Source organism: Anomalospiza imberbis, chromosome 15, assembly GCF_031753505.1.
Source record: "Anomalospiza imberbis isolate Cuckoo-Finch-1a 21T00152 chromosome 15, ASM3175350v1, whole genome shotgun sequence".
Lineage (NCBI taxonomy): Eukaryota > Metazoa > Chordata > Aves > Passeriformes > Viduidae > Anomalospiza > Anomalospiza imberbis.
The window spans coordinates 18,014,601-18,028,686 of NC_089695.1; the positions used below are offsets into that span (position 1 = coordinate 18,014,601).

Sequence of the window (14,086 nt, forward strand, 5' to 3'; positions counted from 1 at the left end):
CCATCAAAATGAGGACAAAACCCAACAAATAACCAAACTTTCATCAGTGGGGGCTCCCAGGGGAGGGTTTATTGTGGCACTGTGGGGCCCCAGCAGGTCTGAACTCTCCAGAAGACGAGTTACAGCATCTGATCTGCTCTTGCTCCTTTGCCACGGGGGCTCCTTCCAGCCCCTCACAGCTGGGCTGGGTCATCCCTGAGGCTGTTTTGGAAGTCTCCATGATGATCACACCGGGGAGATGAGGTGCTTCCCCGGGTTGTTCCCCTCACCCTGGAGAAATGTGTGAGAGACATCAGATCCGGGATTGGCAGCAGAAAGCAGCTGCAGGGTTAATGCTGACTGTGGCTGTGGGTGCTTTTCCAGCCCCAGCTCCTGTGGAAGTGTGTCCTCGTGGCAGGCAGGGCTGGCACGCCCGCTGCCCGGGCAGACAGATGCTGCAGCTGCGGCCCAACTTCTTGCAGACTCATAAATTTGAAGGTCAAGGGGAGCTGATTAACTGCTCTGAGCCTTTTCATGGGACCGACTGTGGAATTTCACCTCGTGTTCCATGATCCTGCCTAGAAGCTGCTGGGTGAGCCTTTGCAAAGACACGCTCTGGAGCTGTTTGTTCTACTTTGGTTAAAAAGCTTTTTGTAAAAAAAGAGATGGAAGTTCTGGGGATTTTTGTTCTTTTTTTTTTTTTACTATGCCAAACTTATCTTGACTCTTTATCTTAGAATTCTCTCTTTGTAAAGGCAGTGCTGTAGGAAGTTTCCTGGGCATTGAGTCAGGAGGATGGAGGTCATTTGTGTGATTGCTGAGACACACGTGATCTTTGTGTGAATATGCATTTCTTATGTATTTACTTTTCCAAGCACCTCTTGATGGTTTTTTTAGATTAAAATAAACCCTTTGCCCTGAGGGAAAGCTGAACTCTATTCACAGCATTCATTTAAGTAGGTTAAAAATTGCCCAATGCTTACGTGGGGCTTTAAAATTCAAAAGTGCATTATTTGTGTCTGTGAAGAGGCAAAAGCCCCCTGAGCTGATCCCGTGGGAGCAGATGGTGTTAGCAGCTGTGGCTGTGTCACCCTGGGCTTGGGGACAGTGGGAGCCCTGGCACCCAGGCTCCCCAGGGACACTTGGCACTGGTGGGACCCACACCAGGGACCCCCAGAGGGGCTTCCCTGGGGTTCTGCTGGGAGCAGGATCCTGGCTGAGTTTCCAGGATGGAGTTAGCAAAGACCATTGGTGGAGCAGCATCCAGGCAGGAGAGATGGGCACACGGGGCACTTCCATGCCAGGCTTTCCGTGGCCTTGGTTTGGTGCTCCTGGCCTCAGTTTGGTGCTCCTGGCCTTGGTTTGGTGCTCCTGGCCTTGGTTTGGTGCTCCTGGCCTCAGTTTGGTGCTCCACGCCTCGGTTTGGTGCTCCTGGCCTCGGTTTGGTGCTCCTGGCCTCGGTTTGGTGCTCCTGGCCTCGGTTTGGTGCTCCTGGCCTTGTCTTGGTGCTCTTAGCCCCAGCTCGGAGTTGTCACCATCGGGGTCTCAGTGGTGTGCCTGAGCCCACTTCCCTGTGGCCTGGTGGTGGCTGTGGCTGTACCTGCCAGCCAAGAGCTGGGTGGGGAGGTGGCTGCAGGATGACGATGCTGGCCATTGTGGGGAGGAGGGTGCCTGGGTCCTTGTGTCCGTGCCTGGCTGTCACTGCTGTCACTGAGCACCCTGGGCTGCTGTGCCTGGTGTCCTGGCACGCTCCAAGCCACACTGCCCCATCCTTGCTCGGGATGGAGGATTCCCTTTTCCTTCTCTCGTCCCATGCCAGTGAGTTTGGCCTGTCCTGGGTGATGAGCCCTACACCCCTGCAGATGTGTCCTGAGCTGGGAATAGCAAATAAAATGGGGTGTGATGGTCTCCCCATACAGCTGAGCTGGCACGAGCTGGAATTGTCTTCAGTTTCCTTCAGTTACTGCTTTTTTGTCTTTTTCCATAGATCCCAAGACAGCCACAGAGACAGACACAGAGATCTGTGCAGAGTGGGAGATCAAGACCATTACTAGTGCACTGAAAACGTACCTGAGGTAAGGAGAAAAGCCTTGCCTGGCTTCAGGAGGGGTTTGGTGCTGGCCTGGGATTTTACTGCCTGTTATTGCAGACCCTTAACAACAGCACTTTCATAGAAACAGAGCTGAAAACAGCTCTTAGGGATTTTTTTCTGGCTTTTCCCTGGCTTTCCAGTATGTTTGAGTAGGGGAACACACTCAGCTCTGACAGATGCACATATTATACAGACATGATTTTAGAAGCTCATTCTTACATCCCCTGCCTCGATTTAAGCTTTTCTCTGAGCTTTTCCCAGTGGACTTCCACCTTTTGGGCATGTGGCAGAAGGGCAGGGCAGCGTTGTGTAAGGGCAGGGGCTGAAGAGCTTTACCAGACCTGGTGCTGAGCTTTATTGTAGTTCTGATTTCTGAGTGTCAGGCAAGCCAGTATCATCCTGGGGATCTTCCCAACAGGATTGGGTGTTGGCAGCCAGCAGCATCTCATCATCCACAGCGTGCTCCTACCTGTTGTGACCGCAGCTCCTTGCTCTCAGTGACTGTTGTGTGCCGGGCTGTGTTTGAGAGAGCGAGGCAGCACAAGAGAGAGCTTAAATCCAATTAGGGTGATAAGTGTAATTAGCCTGGTGGATCTCAGCCTAGAACATGACAGAATTTTGCATGATTGGCAACCTTTGCTCCGGAGTCTGAACTGTTGGCTAAGCAAAGAGGAATGTGGGCAGCACCAGTGTGTCCCTCTGAAGGGATGCAGCAGTGGGAGGGGACAATGGGAATGGGGATTGGGAAAGTTTTACAGCTAGGCTTGTTTCTCTTTTTAATTTATTTCCAAACTTACTTGTAAATCATGGGTTCAGTAATGCACTGAAGCTGTGTTACTGAAGAAATGCTAAAATTAAAGATTAATTTAGTGGTGAATAAATCAAAGGTTCTTGCATAGATCTTATTCCTTCTGTTGGGGGGAATTAATTAGAGTTGGTGTTGCTTAATTCTGCCCTTTTCAAAATGGAGCTGAGTTTATTGTAGGGGCAAAGCTTTCTTACTGTGGATTGTGTTGCTCAGATGTGTTTTGTGCCTGTTTCCTTTTTATCTTCCAGAATGCTCCCAGGGCCCCTCATGATGTACCAGTTTCAAAGGAGCTTCATCAAAGCAGCGAGTGAGTTTGTTGTGTTCATGGCCCCGCTCCCGCAGAGGAGCCTCACTGCCAGTGGCTGCGATCCCCCCAGCCCTGCTGCCTCCCCAGCACGCTCCTTCCCCTGGAGCTGTGTCCTGGCCAGCGGAGCAGGGCTGGAGCTGGGGCAGGTGGTGTTGGGGGTGGCCAGAGGAGGAGGGAGCGCTGGCCGGGACCATCGGCTGCTGTTGAGCTGCACCGTGGTGTCTGAGGGGCTCACTGCTGCTTCACGGGTCTGGGCCGTGGTTCCTTCGCTGCCCAGGGGAAGGGGCTTTGCTGGGAGCAGGGGGTTTTCTGCTGGCAGTCGTGCAGCCTGTGGATGTGGGAGTGGGCTGTCAGGAGGGCCCCGTGGCCCATGGCCGTGGCAGTGCTGGGCTCCTCCAGCAGCTCCCACTTAGCACCATGGACCCAAGCAGCCTGTGGGGCCCCAGATGCTCCAGGCTGGCCTGCACTGGGCACACTGAACATGGGGATGTTCCCATATTCCCATCCCTGGAATCACTCTGGCTGCAGCCAGCCCTGCCCTGCTCACCATGCTGTTCACGTGGATCTGCTCTCAGCTCACTGCAGTATCTGCAGTGCCTGGGTGTGGGATGGAGCAGCTCCCTGGGATGTCTGTCAGGGACAGTGTTGGGCCTCTTCCCATAACAACCCCCTAATGTGGAGATAAATCATCTTCTATTCCCCATGCAGAGCTAGAGAATCAGGAGTCCAGGGTGTCGGAGATCCACAGCCTCGTTCATCGGCTCCCGGAGAAAAACAGGCAGATGCTGCACTTGCTCATGAACCATTTGGCAAAGTACGTTTATGACTGATGTGTTTTTCTCTCCTTTTTCCATTTCCTCTGAAAGTTAATAGTGGTGGAAAAGTTTCCTTGTGTGTGTGTGGTGTTGAGTCATTTCTGGTTGGCAACTGGAAACCGGCGTGTGAGTGAACCGAGGGCCGAGAGACCGAGTGGGGTGGGAGGGGGGATGAGGGAGGGAGGAAGGGAGGGAGGGATGGATGAGGGACAGGAGCTTCCCAGCTTCCCAGCCAGCCCCAGCCCCGCAGCAGCACCAGGAACCCATTCACTCCTGGGAACCTTGTGTTGCTTTTGACGGCCTGGAATGGGTTTGGCTCCCAGTCCAGGAGGCAGAGTGCAGGTGAAGCTCCTCACGTGGTTTCAGAGCAAACCTGCCATTGAAGGACTACAAGTAATTTCTTTGTGCAACAAATGACTGCTCTGGGGCGTATTTTCTGCCTTTATGCACCCTGATGAATCAATATTTTTGTGTTACCTTGAAACTTTGCAAGGGCGAAGGAACGGGATAATATTTTTTCTTTTGGTCGTAGAGCTGACCTGTAATTTCCCATCTTCTTCCTGCTCCTGCAGGTTCCCATGGAAACCTTTGATTAGTGTTTTAGAAGTGAAAGCATCATCAGGTGTTTGTGGCAGCCTCAAGGCTGCAGGGTTGGACCTGCCCTTGCCGTTTGCAGCAGCGCTGCAGGAGCAGCAGGGCTGAGGCAGGACTGGGAAACCTGGGGAATGACTTAATCGGGATAACTGCTTGGGAGGAGATCTGGAAGAATCCAAGTTATCTGTTTAAAAGAAAAAATAGCAAATGATACTTGAAATGGGCTTAAACACAACTCCAGATGATTTCTTGTCTCCTGGGCTTGTGTCTGCTCCATGGGGTCCCTGGCAAGGCTGTTAGAAACCAAATTGCTGGTTTAGGTGTTGGTTTCAAACCTCCTGCATTTACAGCCTGAAGCCAAGGCCCCCGTGGTTCCAGGTACACCCATCAGCCAGATGGGATTGCCCAGAGAAGCTGTGGCTGCCCCTGGATCCCTGGAAGTGTCTGAGGCCAGGTTGAACGGGCCTTGGAGTACCCTGGGATAGTGGGAGGTGTCCCTGTCCATGGCAAGGAGTGGAACTGGGTGAGCTTTAAGGTTCCTTCCCACCCAAAGTATTCTGGGATTCTGTGATTTTCTATGTGCAGGGAATCTGTAATTGCTTCAGTGTTTTCCAACTAAAGGAAAAACCTGGTGATGGAGTAGAGATGTGGAGTCAGGTTTACAGTGGGGTTTGTGCTGCTTTAGTGGGGAAGGAATTCAAACAAAACAAACAGTGTGTGTGGTGGTGTGTGCTATTTTGGGAAGAGAAACAGCTCATAGTGTTATTTAATAGGAAAAAAATTATCTCAGAGAAGGGCAGGAAGCTGAGGAGCGAGAGCGTGCTGAGCTCTCCAGCCCTGGTGCCATTCCTGGGGGATCCTGGGCTGCAGAGGCACAGCCAGCCCCAGGGATAGGCTCACAGCATCCCCCTGGGTCTGGTCCTGCAGCCCCTGCCCTGACCCAGGAGCAGTGCCCTGATCCATGATCATTGCCCTGATCCAGGAGCAGTGCCCTGATCCCAGAGCAGTGCCCTGATCCATGAGTGCCCTGATCAAGGAGCAGTGCCCTGACCCAGGAGCAGTGCCCTGACCCAGGAGCAGTGCCCTGACCCAGGAGCAGTGCCCTGATCCCGGAGCAGTGCCCTGATCCAGGATCATTGCCCTGACCCAGGAGCAGTGCCCTGACCCAGGAGCAGTGCCCTGACCCAGGAGCAGTGCCCTGATCCCGGAGCAGTGCCCTGATCCAGGATCATTGCCCTGACCCAGGAGCAGTGCCCTGATCCCGGAGCAGTGCCCTGATCCAGGATCATTGCCCTGACCCAGGAGCAGTGCCCTGGTCCAGGAGCAGTGCCCTGATTGAGGAGCAGTGCCCTGACCCAGGAACAGTGCCCTGACCCAGGAGCAGTGCCCTGATTGAGGAGCAGTGCCCTGATTGAGGAGCAGTGCCCTGATCCTGGAGCAGTGCCCTGATTGAGGAGCAGTGCCCTGATTGAGGAGCAGTGCCCTGATTGAGGAGCAGTGCCCTGGTCCAGGAGCAGTGCCCTGATCCCGGAGCAGTGCCCTGATCCAGGAGTGCCCATGGGGCAGCCAGGGCTTGTGTTCATTACTCTCTAAAAGAGCTGCTTGAGGCTGCAGTGCCACTGAGCCAGATTAAAGACAAGAATGGAGAGAAACCTTCACATCTGCAGCAGATGTTTGGAGGGAGGGGCCGGGCTGCAGAAGGGACGGGCTGCCCCGGGGGGATGCTCCAGACGGGTGGGACCAGCTGGGTCTGGTGCTGCTGAGAGCAGGGCAGCCAACAGGGCACCCACAGCCAACAGGGGCAAAGCCAAGGGCCTCTGCCTGCCCCTGCCAAGCTGGGCTGCACTGCTCGGAGGGGTTTGTCTCATCTGTTTCTGTCTGGGTTTTTTATTTTAAGTAACGTATGAATAATCAAGATTTTCATGTTTATCAGATGAGCTAAAAAAATATTTCTCACAGTCTTGCTGTGGAGAGTTATGACACTAAAACCAGAACTTAGGCTGAGTCGGTCAAGTAAAGAAAGAGCCTGTCTTGGGTGGTTTCTGACTTCTGTGTTTTTGGGGTGTACGTGCTCTGCTGCACTGATGAGGGATGTGGGGTTCCTCATGTGATGAAGCTGCAGTTTTTATTAACAGTAATAAAACTGGCAAGAAAGCTGAAATGTTCAAAAATAGCAATTATTAACCCCAGTATCAGACAGGATAAGCGCCTTGGAGGTGGTTCAGCAGTGCCCTTCCCCATGTGGTGGGTCCCATGGCAGCTGGGGGCCGCAGAATTGGGGTGCAGTGAGAGGGGCCACAGAGGAGGGAGAGGACTAATCTCAGGAACAGGCACAGGCAGGGTAGAGGGTGAGGAGCATTTTGATAGAAAACTATTTTGGTTTCTGCCTCTCACTGCATCTCCAAGCCCATTTATGCTGCCTTCTGCCTCATGTCCACATGTCCAGGCAGTTGTTCACTGTGGCCCAGAGAGCAGGAGCTGTCCCCATTCCTGTTCCTTTTAGCCTTCCAGCCTGAACCAGTCTGGGATTCTGTGATTAAACCAATTTGTTTTAATGCCAAATAAGTCAAAGCGAGACAAGGTGCCTGTGCTGCTGCTGGGCTGGTGGTTGCTGTGCCAGGACTGCTTCTGGAGTGGAGCTGGTTGCAGAAAATTGCCATTTTTGATAGTGGAGCTGCAATATCATCCCTGTCTCCTTCTTCTTTTGTAATGTACTTTCTCACTCAGGAGTCAATGCTGTGGAGGTGCAGAGCAGGGGGATTTCACTCTGATTATATTTCAAGCATTTAGGGAATTATTTTTCATGCATGGCCATAATTTGACACCTGAGCTTTGCTTTGTTCTTGTGGCAGCGAGTCCAGGTTCTCCAGCACAGATGGTGCCAGGCTCATACCCCTTCTGTGGGGCTCCCAGACCCTTCTGTGGGCTGGCATCGCTGCCACTGCCCCACACAGCCCCTGCTCCATGCACCCACTGCTCTTGTGCCAAGGTCAGGCCCATGGAGGAGGCTGCAGCCGAGCTGAGTGTACGTGTATTTAGCAGAATTAATTATCTCTAATCACTCCCAGCTGTGGCCTGGCCAACACCGGCGGGTTCCCTTTGGTTTTGCTGCGGCGGTGTTTTCTAGTTTACGTGTTTTAACCAAGATGACAGCGATTGTTATCTCCTGCACAAATCGTTTGCTGTTTATCAGGGCGATGGTTTCCACGGGCTCTGCAGGGCAGCTGCTAATGGGGATCCAGCAAAACCCTCGCCGGGGCAGGGGCCGGACACGGAGCCTGGCGCGTTCCGGAGGGCTCTCTGCTCAACCAGGGATTGCTGGCAAAGCAGGAGAAGAAGAAATTCCTCCAGGTGTTCTGCCTAAAAACGCAGCCAGGGCTCGTTCTGCTCGGCGCGGGGCGGCTCCGTGCCGTGCCCAGGGCTGCGCTGCCCCGCAGGGCTCTGCTCCCGAGCTCACCACTGTGCCTCTGTGCCCCGCAGCTCCAGGACCCCGCGGGGCACCTGTGCAGGGCCAGGGGTGGCAGCTCCCCCAGGAATGTGCCTTTCCTTGGGTTGTTTTGCCGGTTTCCCCCGAAGGTGCAGCCGGCAAGGAGGCTGACGCCTCTTGGCACAGCAGGTCTGATTTCATCCCCGTGGCAGCTGTTTATGCTGCTGTCTGGTAACTATTCATTTGCTTGATTTATGTATTGCTTCCAGTAAGTCATTCTTGTCCAGGACGTTCTGGAAATTTCCACTAGCCACTGAGGCCTCTGAGATGCCCCGCTCTCATGTGCTGCTCGCCTGATTTGGCTGCCAGAAGCAAACAGGGAGCTGTCTCTGAGCTGGTGTGGCTGGGCAAGGCAATGATCCTCCTTGCTGCCTTTGGGAATGCCATTTTTATGCCCAGTGCCTGTTTCTGCTCCTTTTGGGTCATGGCAGTGCTGGATCCAGGCAAAGCCCTGGAGTTCAAGTGACCCAAAGGATCTGGGTGCTCCTATGGGTAGTAAAAGGGAGGTGACGTGGAAGGAGACTCTCTCTAGGCACATGCTGCCTTGCAGGACAGGGAGAATCATGCCTGGGGCTTGGCTGTCCTGGGTCAGGTTCATGCTGTGCTCTTTTACCCATTTTCCTTTGTCCCTAGTTGGAATGAGTTGAGCTTTAAGGTCCCTTCCAATGCAACCCATTCCGTTGTTCCATGATTCTATGATTTGTGCTCTGGAGCTGGAGATCCCAGAACCTTGTGGGGAACTGCAGCGCCTTTGGTTTCCCCTTTGCTCTCCTCTCCCTCAGGTGTTTTGGTGGAGGAGCCGGTGATGCTTCTGCAGAGGCGAGACAGCCCTGCAGGACTCTGTGCCTGCCCTTGCCAGCTTTGCCTCCCTCTCACTCCTCTGCTTTTGTTTTTAACATGAGCTTCTGCAGAATTACAAACCACCACAAAAAGCCCTGTAGGTGTTCACTGGGTTTTTTGGGTTTGGCTTCCTGTAATGTGTAAATTAGCAAAAGGTTTTGTTCTGCTTCTGCAAATGAACTTTTAACCCCCTCTGTCTGGATTGTCCCTGGAGCAGCTGTGTGGGCGCTGGTAGCTTTTCCTTCCACGCTTCTCTAAAAGCTCCTTATATTTCATGCAGGCTCTCCAGTTTTTAGCTGGAGGGGAATGTGCTCTAGAGCCTGCAGTCCCTTGTTAGGTTCTTTTGCACCCACATCCTGCACAAGACTCGAGTCTGGAGAGAGGATAATGGGGTCTTGGACCAAAGCTGGCATCACCAACCTGGCATGATGATTCAGCAGCTCATAACAAAGCACCTGCTGGGTTTGCTGTGGAGTTTCTGGGGTTGAACATCTCTGCCGAGCTCCTCTTGGGTCTCCAGGAGCAGCACCAGGCATTTTGCATTTCTCAAGTGTGAATTCTTGTGGACTTGTGTCTGAACTTGGTGTTGTTGGGTAGAGGTTGTTGATAGCACATAATTTTTTAATTCTTTATCACAGTGAAACTGAAACTGGGTATGGAAAGAGATTGAATTGAGAATGAGCAAAAGATTTCCAATAACTGATTGGAGTCTCCCTGGTGGTGTCTGCACTGTCCCTGCAGACAGAGTGGGATGGAGATGAGCACATCCCTTGATGAACAGGCCCAGCACTGAACCAAACTCAGATAGAGAGATTTTAGTCAGACAGTCTTTCAGCAGAAGAAAGGAGACTGGAAATCACCATTGCCAAGATGTCTTTGAGCTGCAGTTTTTGCCAGGATGCTTGAGTGATCCCTGGCTTGCAGAATCACAGAAAGGTTGGGGTAGGGAGGGACATTTAAAGGCCATCTTGTTCCAACCCATGTGCGTGCCAGGGGGCTCAGAACTGAGGGAGTGAGGGTTGTTTCCAGTCACTGAACAAAACCTTGTCCCACTGGCGAAGGCGAGAGAAGCATTTCTCCTGCTGCTGTTCACATTGTTAATTCTGAAAGCTCCTTATTCCTATATTGCCTTTCTTCCAACACTGTGTCTTCTAGGAATTCATTATTTTGGAGGGATGAGCTCCAACCTTGCATTTGTGATGTGAATGAGCTCCAAAATCCCTCTAAGGGAAAAAAGAAAAGGTCAACCCCCCTCTGTTGCTCTTCCCTATGGCCGCTGCACTCGTGCAAAGGTGCAGGTGTGCACTGGGCACCTCCTGCACGTGGTTCTGGCTTGGAATGGTTCCCTGTAGGGATGTGGGAGCTGCCCTTGCTCACCCCAGTGCTGTTGCTGCTGTTGCTCTCTGGGAGCCCGTTTACTTTGGCTGTTTTCCATGCAGCAGGTTGCAGACTCCGGCGCGGCGCTTGCTGTGGCGGCAGATCTTTCAAAGGGTTCCTTGTTAACCCAGACCTGCTGCGTCGGGCTCTCCTTGCCCTGCTGGCCATGGGACTTTGTTATTGCAGTGTGACAGCACCAGTGAGGTCTGGATTTGGAGGAAAACCTGCCGGTGCAGCAGGGCTTTGCCAAGGCTCTGGAGCTGGCGCTGGGGTGCCAGTCGCACGGTTTGTAGCCATGGCAGGCCCTGTTCCAGCCCCATCCCCAGGGGTGTTTGAGTGTGAGGCCCCTTTGCTGGCTGTGTTTGTGCAGGTGGAAGCCTTGGTGACATTCCACATCGGCTCTGGCCGTGCCTGTGGTTTTCACCAGGGTGTCTGTGGAAGCCCTCAGTGCTGCAGTGCTGGGCACAGGGAATTGCCAGCCGGTGCCACTCAGCTCGGGGCTGAGGGTTGGTGAGCAGGGCTGGGGTCACTCTGAGGTCCTCCCTCAAGCTCAGCTTGCCCAAAGCTGCAGAGGATGGCTTTGGAAACCCCGCTGGCTGGGAAGCCTGAGCCGCAGCAGCATTGAGCTCCCTGCGTGTTTCCCTGCAAGTCACAGCACGTTTGGTATTCGTGCTGATCTGGCTCACTGATATTGAGCCTCACATTTGGCCTCGGTGTCTTCTCAGTGCAACATGAGCCCTTTTTTTTCCCCTGGGAGTGAACCCAAGCATCCAGCTGTGGCCAGATCCACCCAGGAGAAAAAGCGAGTCTTGTTGGAGCAAGTCAGAGTGCCCGGAATCAGTGCAGGCACAGGTTTGGTCCCAGCTGAGCAGGGAACCCGAGAGCAGCGAGGGTTTTGCATTCAGCAAGTTTCCCAGTGTCTTCACTGAGAGGATTTGTCATTCCCTGGGGATCTGTCCTCCTTCTGGATCCGCTGGCCTCCATGTGCATTCCTGGGGCTTGGCTCTCCTCTCTGGAGCAGTGGGGCTGGGGGAGCTGCGGAGCTGTGAGCCCAGGGCCTGGCTGCAGACAGCGGGGATTGTCCACATTCCCCATGTTCCCAGTTCCCACAGTGTGCCTGAGTGAGCCCAGTTTGCTCCTGCTGCTCTGGACTCCTCTGGCCCTTGCAGAGCTCCCTGGATCCAGAGCAGCCTGAGGAAGGCAGGCATGTCCAGAGTCTGGATAAACAGGCAGGATGAAGGGATGGTGGTGCAGTGTGGGACTGTGGTGTTTCTGTGCGTGTGTACTCTGGCTTGGGAATCATGCAACCTTTAAAGTTGGAAAAACCCACTAAGTTCATCACCTCCAGCCAGTCCCCCAGCACTGCCAAGGCCACCACTAGCCCATGTCCCCAGGTGCCACATCCACATGGCTTTTGAACACAAGATGAAGCAGAGCTGGTTGTGCTCCCTGCTTCTCCACGGCTGTCTGCCAGCAGCCACTGCAGACCAGTGTCCCTGTCAGCTCCTCCCATGCACATGTGCCTTTTAGGAAGGATTTAGGAATGTGGGATTGGCTGATTTACCTGCCTGGCACACCAGTGGGTGCTGCTGCAGCTGGAATTGCATCACTGGTTTCACCAGCTCTGTGCTGGATGCCAGTCACAACATTCCTGCAATAAACACCTGCTGCGTTGCCAGCCATCAGACACACTCCCGAGGCTGGGAAACCCACCATGGGTTTGAGTGAGAAGTGAGTCATCCCCAGGGAGCTGCAGGGCTGCCATTTCTGGGGACAGGCTCCACCAGCCCCTTGGAGAGGGGGAAGCCTTGTGGTGGCCAGCCCAGCCTTGTGGTGGCCAGCCCAGCCCCTCTTCCCTCTCCACCTCTGCGCTCATCAGCCACAGCCCAATTAAACTCAATAATGTGCAGGGATGAGTTAAATGCACCCAGGAACATTTCCCAGAACTCATTAGATTGTATCCGACAAATGCCCCCAATTGTGTGTGCTCAGGCTGCCGTGTCCGTCTGTCCGTCCATTCCCCGAGAGGTCCAGGTTAACGGGCTGGCAGCGGGGGCTGCTATCTGATAAACACCCCCAGCCGTGTGTGTCTGTCTGTCTGTCTGTTCTCAGAGAGGTCCAGGTTAACGGGCTGGCAGCGGGGGCTGCTATCTGATAAACACCCCCAGCCGTGTGAGCTCAGACCGCTGTGTCTGTCTGTCTGTCCATTCCTGATGAGGTTAACGGGCTGGCAGTGGGGGCTGCCAGGGCAGGGGCTGTGGGGTCCCAGGAGCATTTCTGGAGCCTGCCCAGAGACAGAAGGGAACTGTGGAAGGGCCTGGAGCACAAGGCTGATGGGGAGCAGCTGAGGGAGCTGGAAAGGGGCTCAGCCTGGACAAAAGGAGGCTCAGGGGGGCCCTTCTGGCTCTGCACAGCTCCTGACAGGAGGTTGGAGGCAAGTGGGTGGGAGTCAGCCTCTTTTCCTGGGTAACAAGTGAACAGAACAAGAGGAAATGTCCTCAAGTTGCAGAAGGGGAGGTTCAGATGGGATATTAGGGATAACTCCTTCCTTGAAAGGGTTGTCCAGCCCTGTCACAGGCTGCCCAGGGAAGTGGTGGAGTCACCATTTCTGGAGGGATTTAAAACTGTGTAGATGTGGCACCTGAGGATATTGCTTAGTGGTGGCCTTGGCAGTGCTGGGGGAACAATTGGGCTCGAGGATCCTGGAGGGTTTTTCCCACCTAAATGATTCCATGATTCTTTGCACATACTTTTGTGGGAACAAGGCTGGTGGCTCTGGTGCCACAGCTGCCTCTCCACCCACTGTGCTGCCCATACTCCCTCTGCTTTTTACCTTCCCCTACGTCCAGAGTCAAAGGTGTTTAATTTCTATCAGACTACCCAGAGCAGCCTAAATAATTTTGGGGATTGCTGGCCTCTGTGTGGTTGGCTTTTCATGTTAAACAGAAGCTCTACAGGTGGTGGCAGACAGGGGATGGATTTTTACCTGTAGCAAGAGGAATGAGCTGCATTATTTTCTATCCTATGAGGATTTGCTAGGCCAGCCACAACAAGCACTTTGATTGCAAATGTTTGTCCCAGGCATGGAAATAGAAACACTCCAGACTTTCCTTTTGTTCCCTTTGGATGGTTGTTTGCTCAGTGATTTTGTTCTGAGTCAGGGAAGATATTTGAACTAATAATGGCACTTTCAGCTGAGATTCAGATACATGCATTCTGTATATAAAATATGTGTTTATATATAAAGTAAGCACACAGTAGTTTATACATATATATATATATAAATACATATATAAAATACATATAGGAAGTAATTCCCGACACGGGAGGCAGGAGTTCTGTGGGAGCAGAGCCAGGAGCCCCTGTGGCACCCACTGGAGCTCCGACCACACTGGAATATTTACTGTTCCCTGCTTCCCCTGCGCTGAACCTTGGCTACCAATTACCCCATATTAAATTGTGTTTGGTCATGGCAGTGATTATACAGTATCCAGGCAACCTGGACATAATCTAATTTAACACCAACATGGATTTACTCCGCTGCTGTTCTCCTTTGTTTTGCTGGAAGGGAGTGAGAAGTGAGCGGTGTCCAGGGACACCCTGGGAATGGCCTGGGGGCTCCCTCGGCTCCTGGCCCGGGCTGTCCCCAGGGCATGGCAGGGCTCGGTCCCAGTGACACCAGCTGGGTGCTGCCAGGGTCCAACACGCTGCTGGGTCAGCACCAAGTGGGTCAGGTGTTCGTGGAGCTGTTGCTGGTGAGGCAGTGCTGAGCACAGACCTTCCCCTG

At 53.4% G+C, this 14,086-nt stretch overlaps 1 protein-coding gene across 3 annotated transcripts in view; it reads left to right on the forward strand.

Moving 5' to 3' along the window:
• ARHGAP26 (Rho GTPase activating protein 26) overlaps window positions 1-14,086 on the forward strand; it is a 108,194-nt gene that overhangs the window by 61,359 nt on the left and 32,749 nt on the right. For all 3 annotated transcript variants that reach the window (XM_068206260.1, XM_068206261.1, XM_068206262.1), the window contains exons 15-17: window positions 1,967-2,054; window positions 3,128-3,186; window positions 3,895-4,000. In XM_068206260.1, coding sequence (XP_068062361.1) covers window positions 1,967-2,054; window positions 3,128-3,186; window positions 3,895-4,000 — 253 coding nt within the window. The remainder of the gene's footprint in view (window positions 1-1,966; window positions 2,055-3,127; window positions 3,187-3,894; window positions 4,001-14,086) is intronic.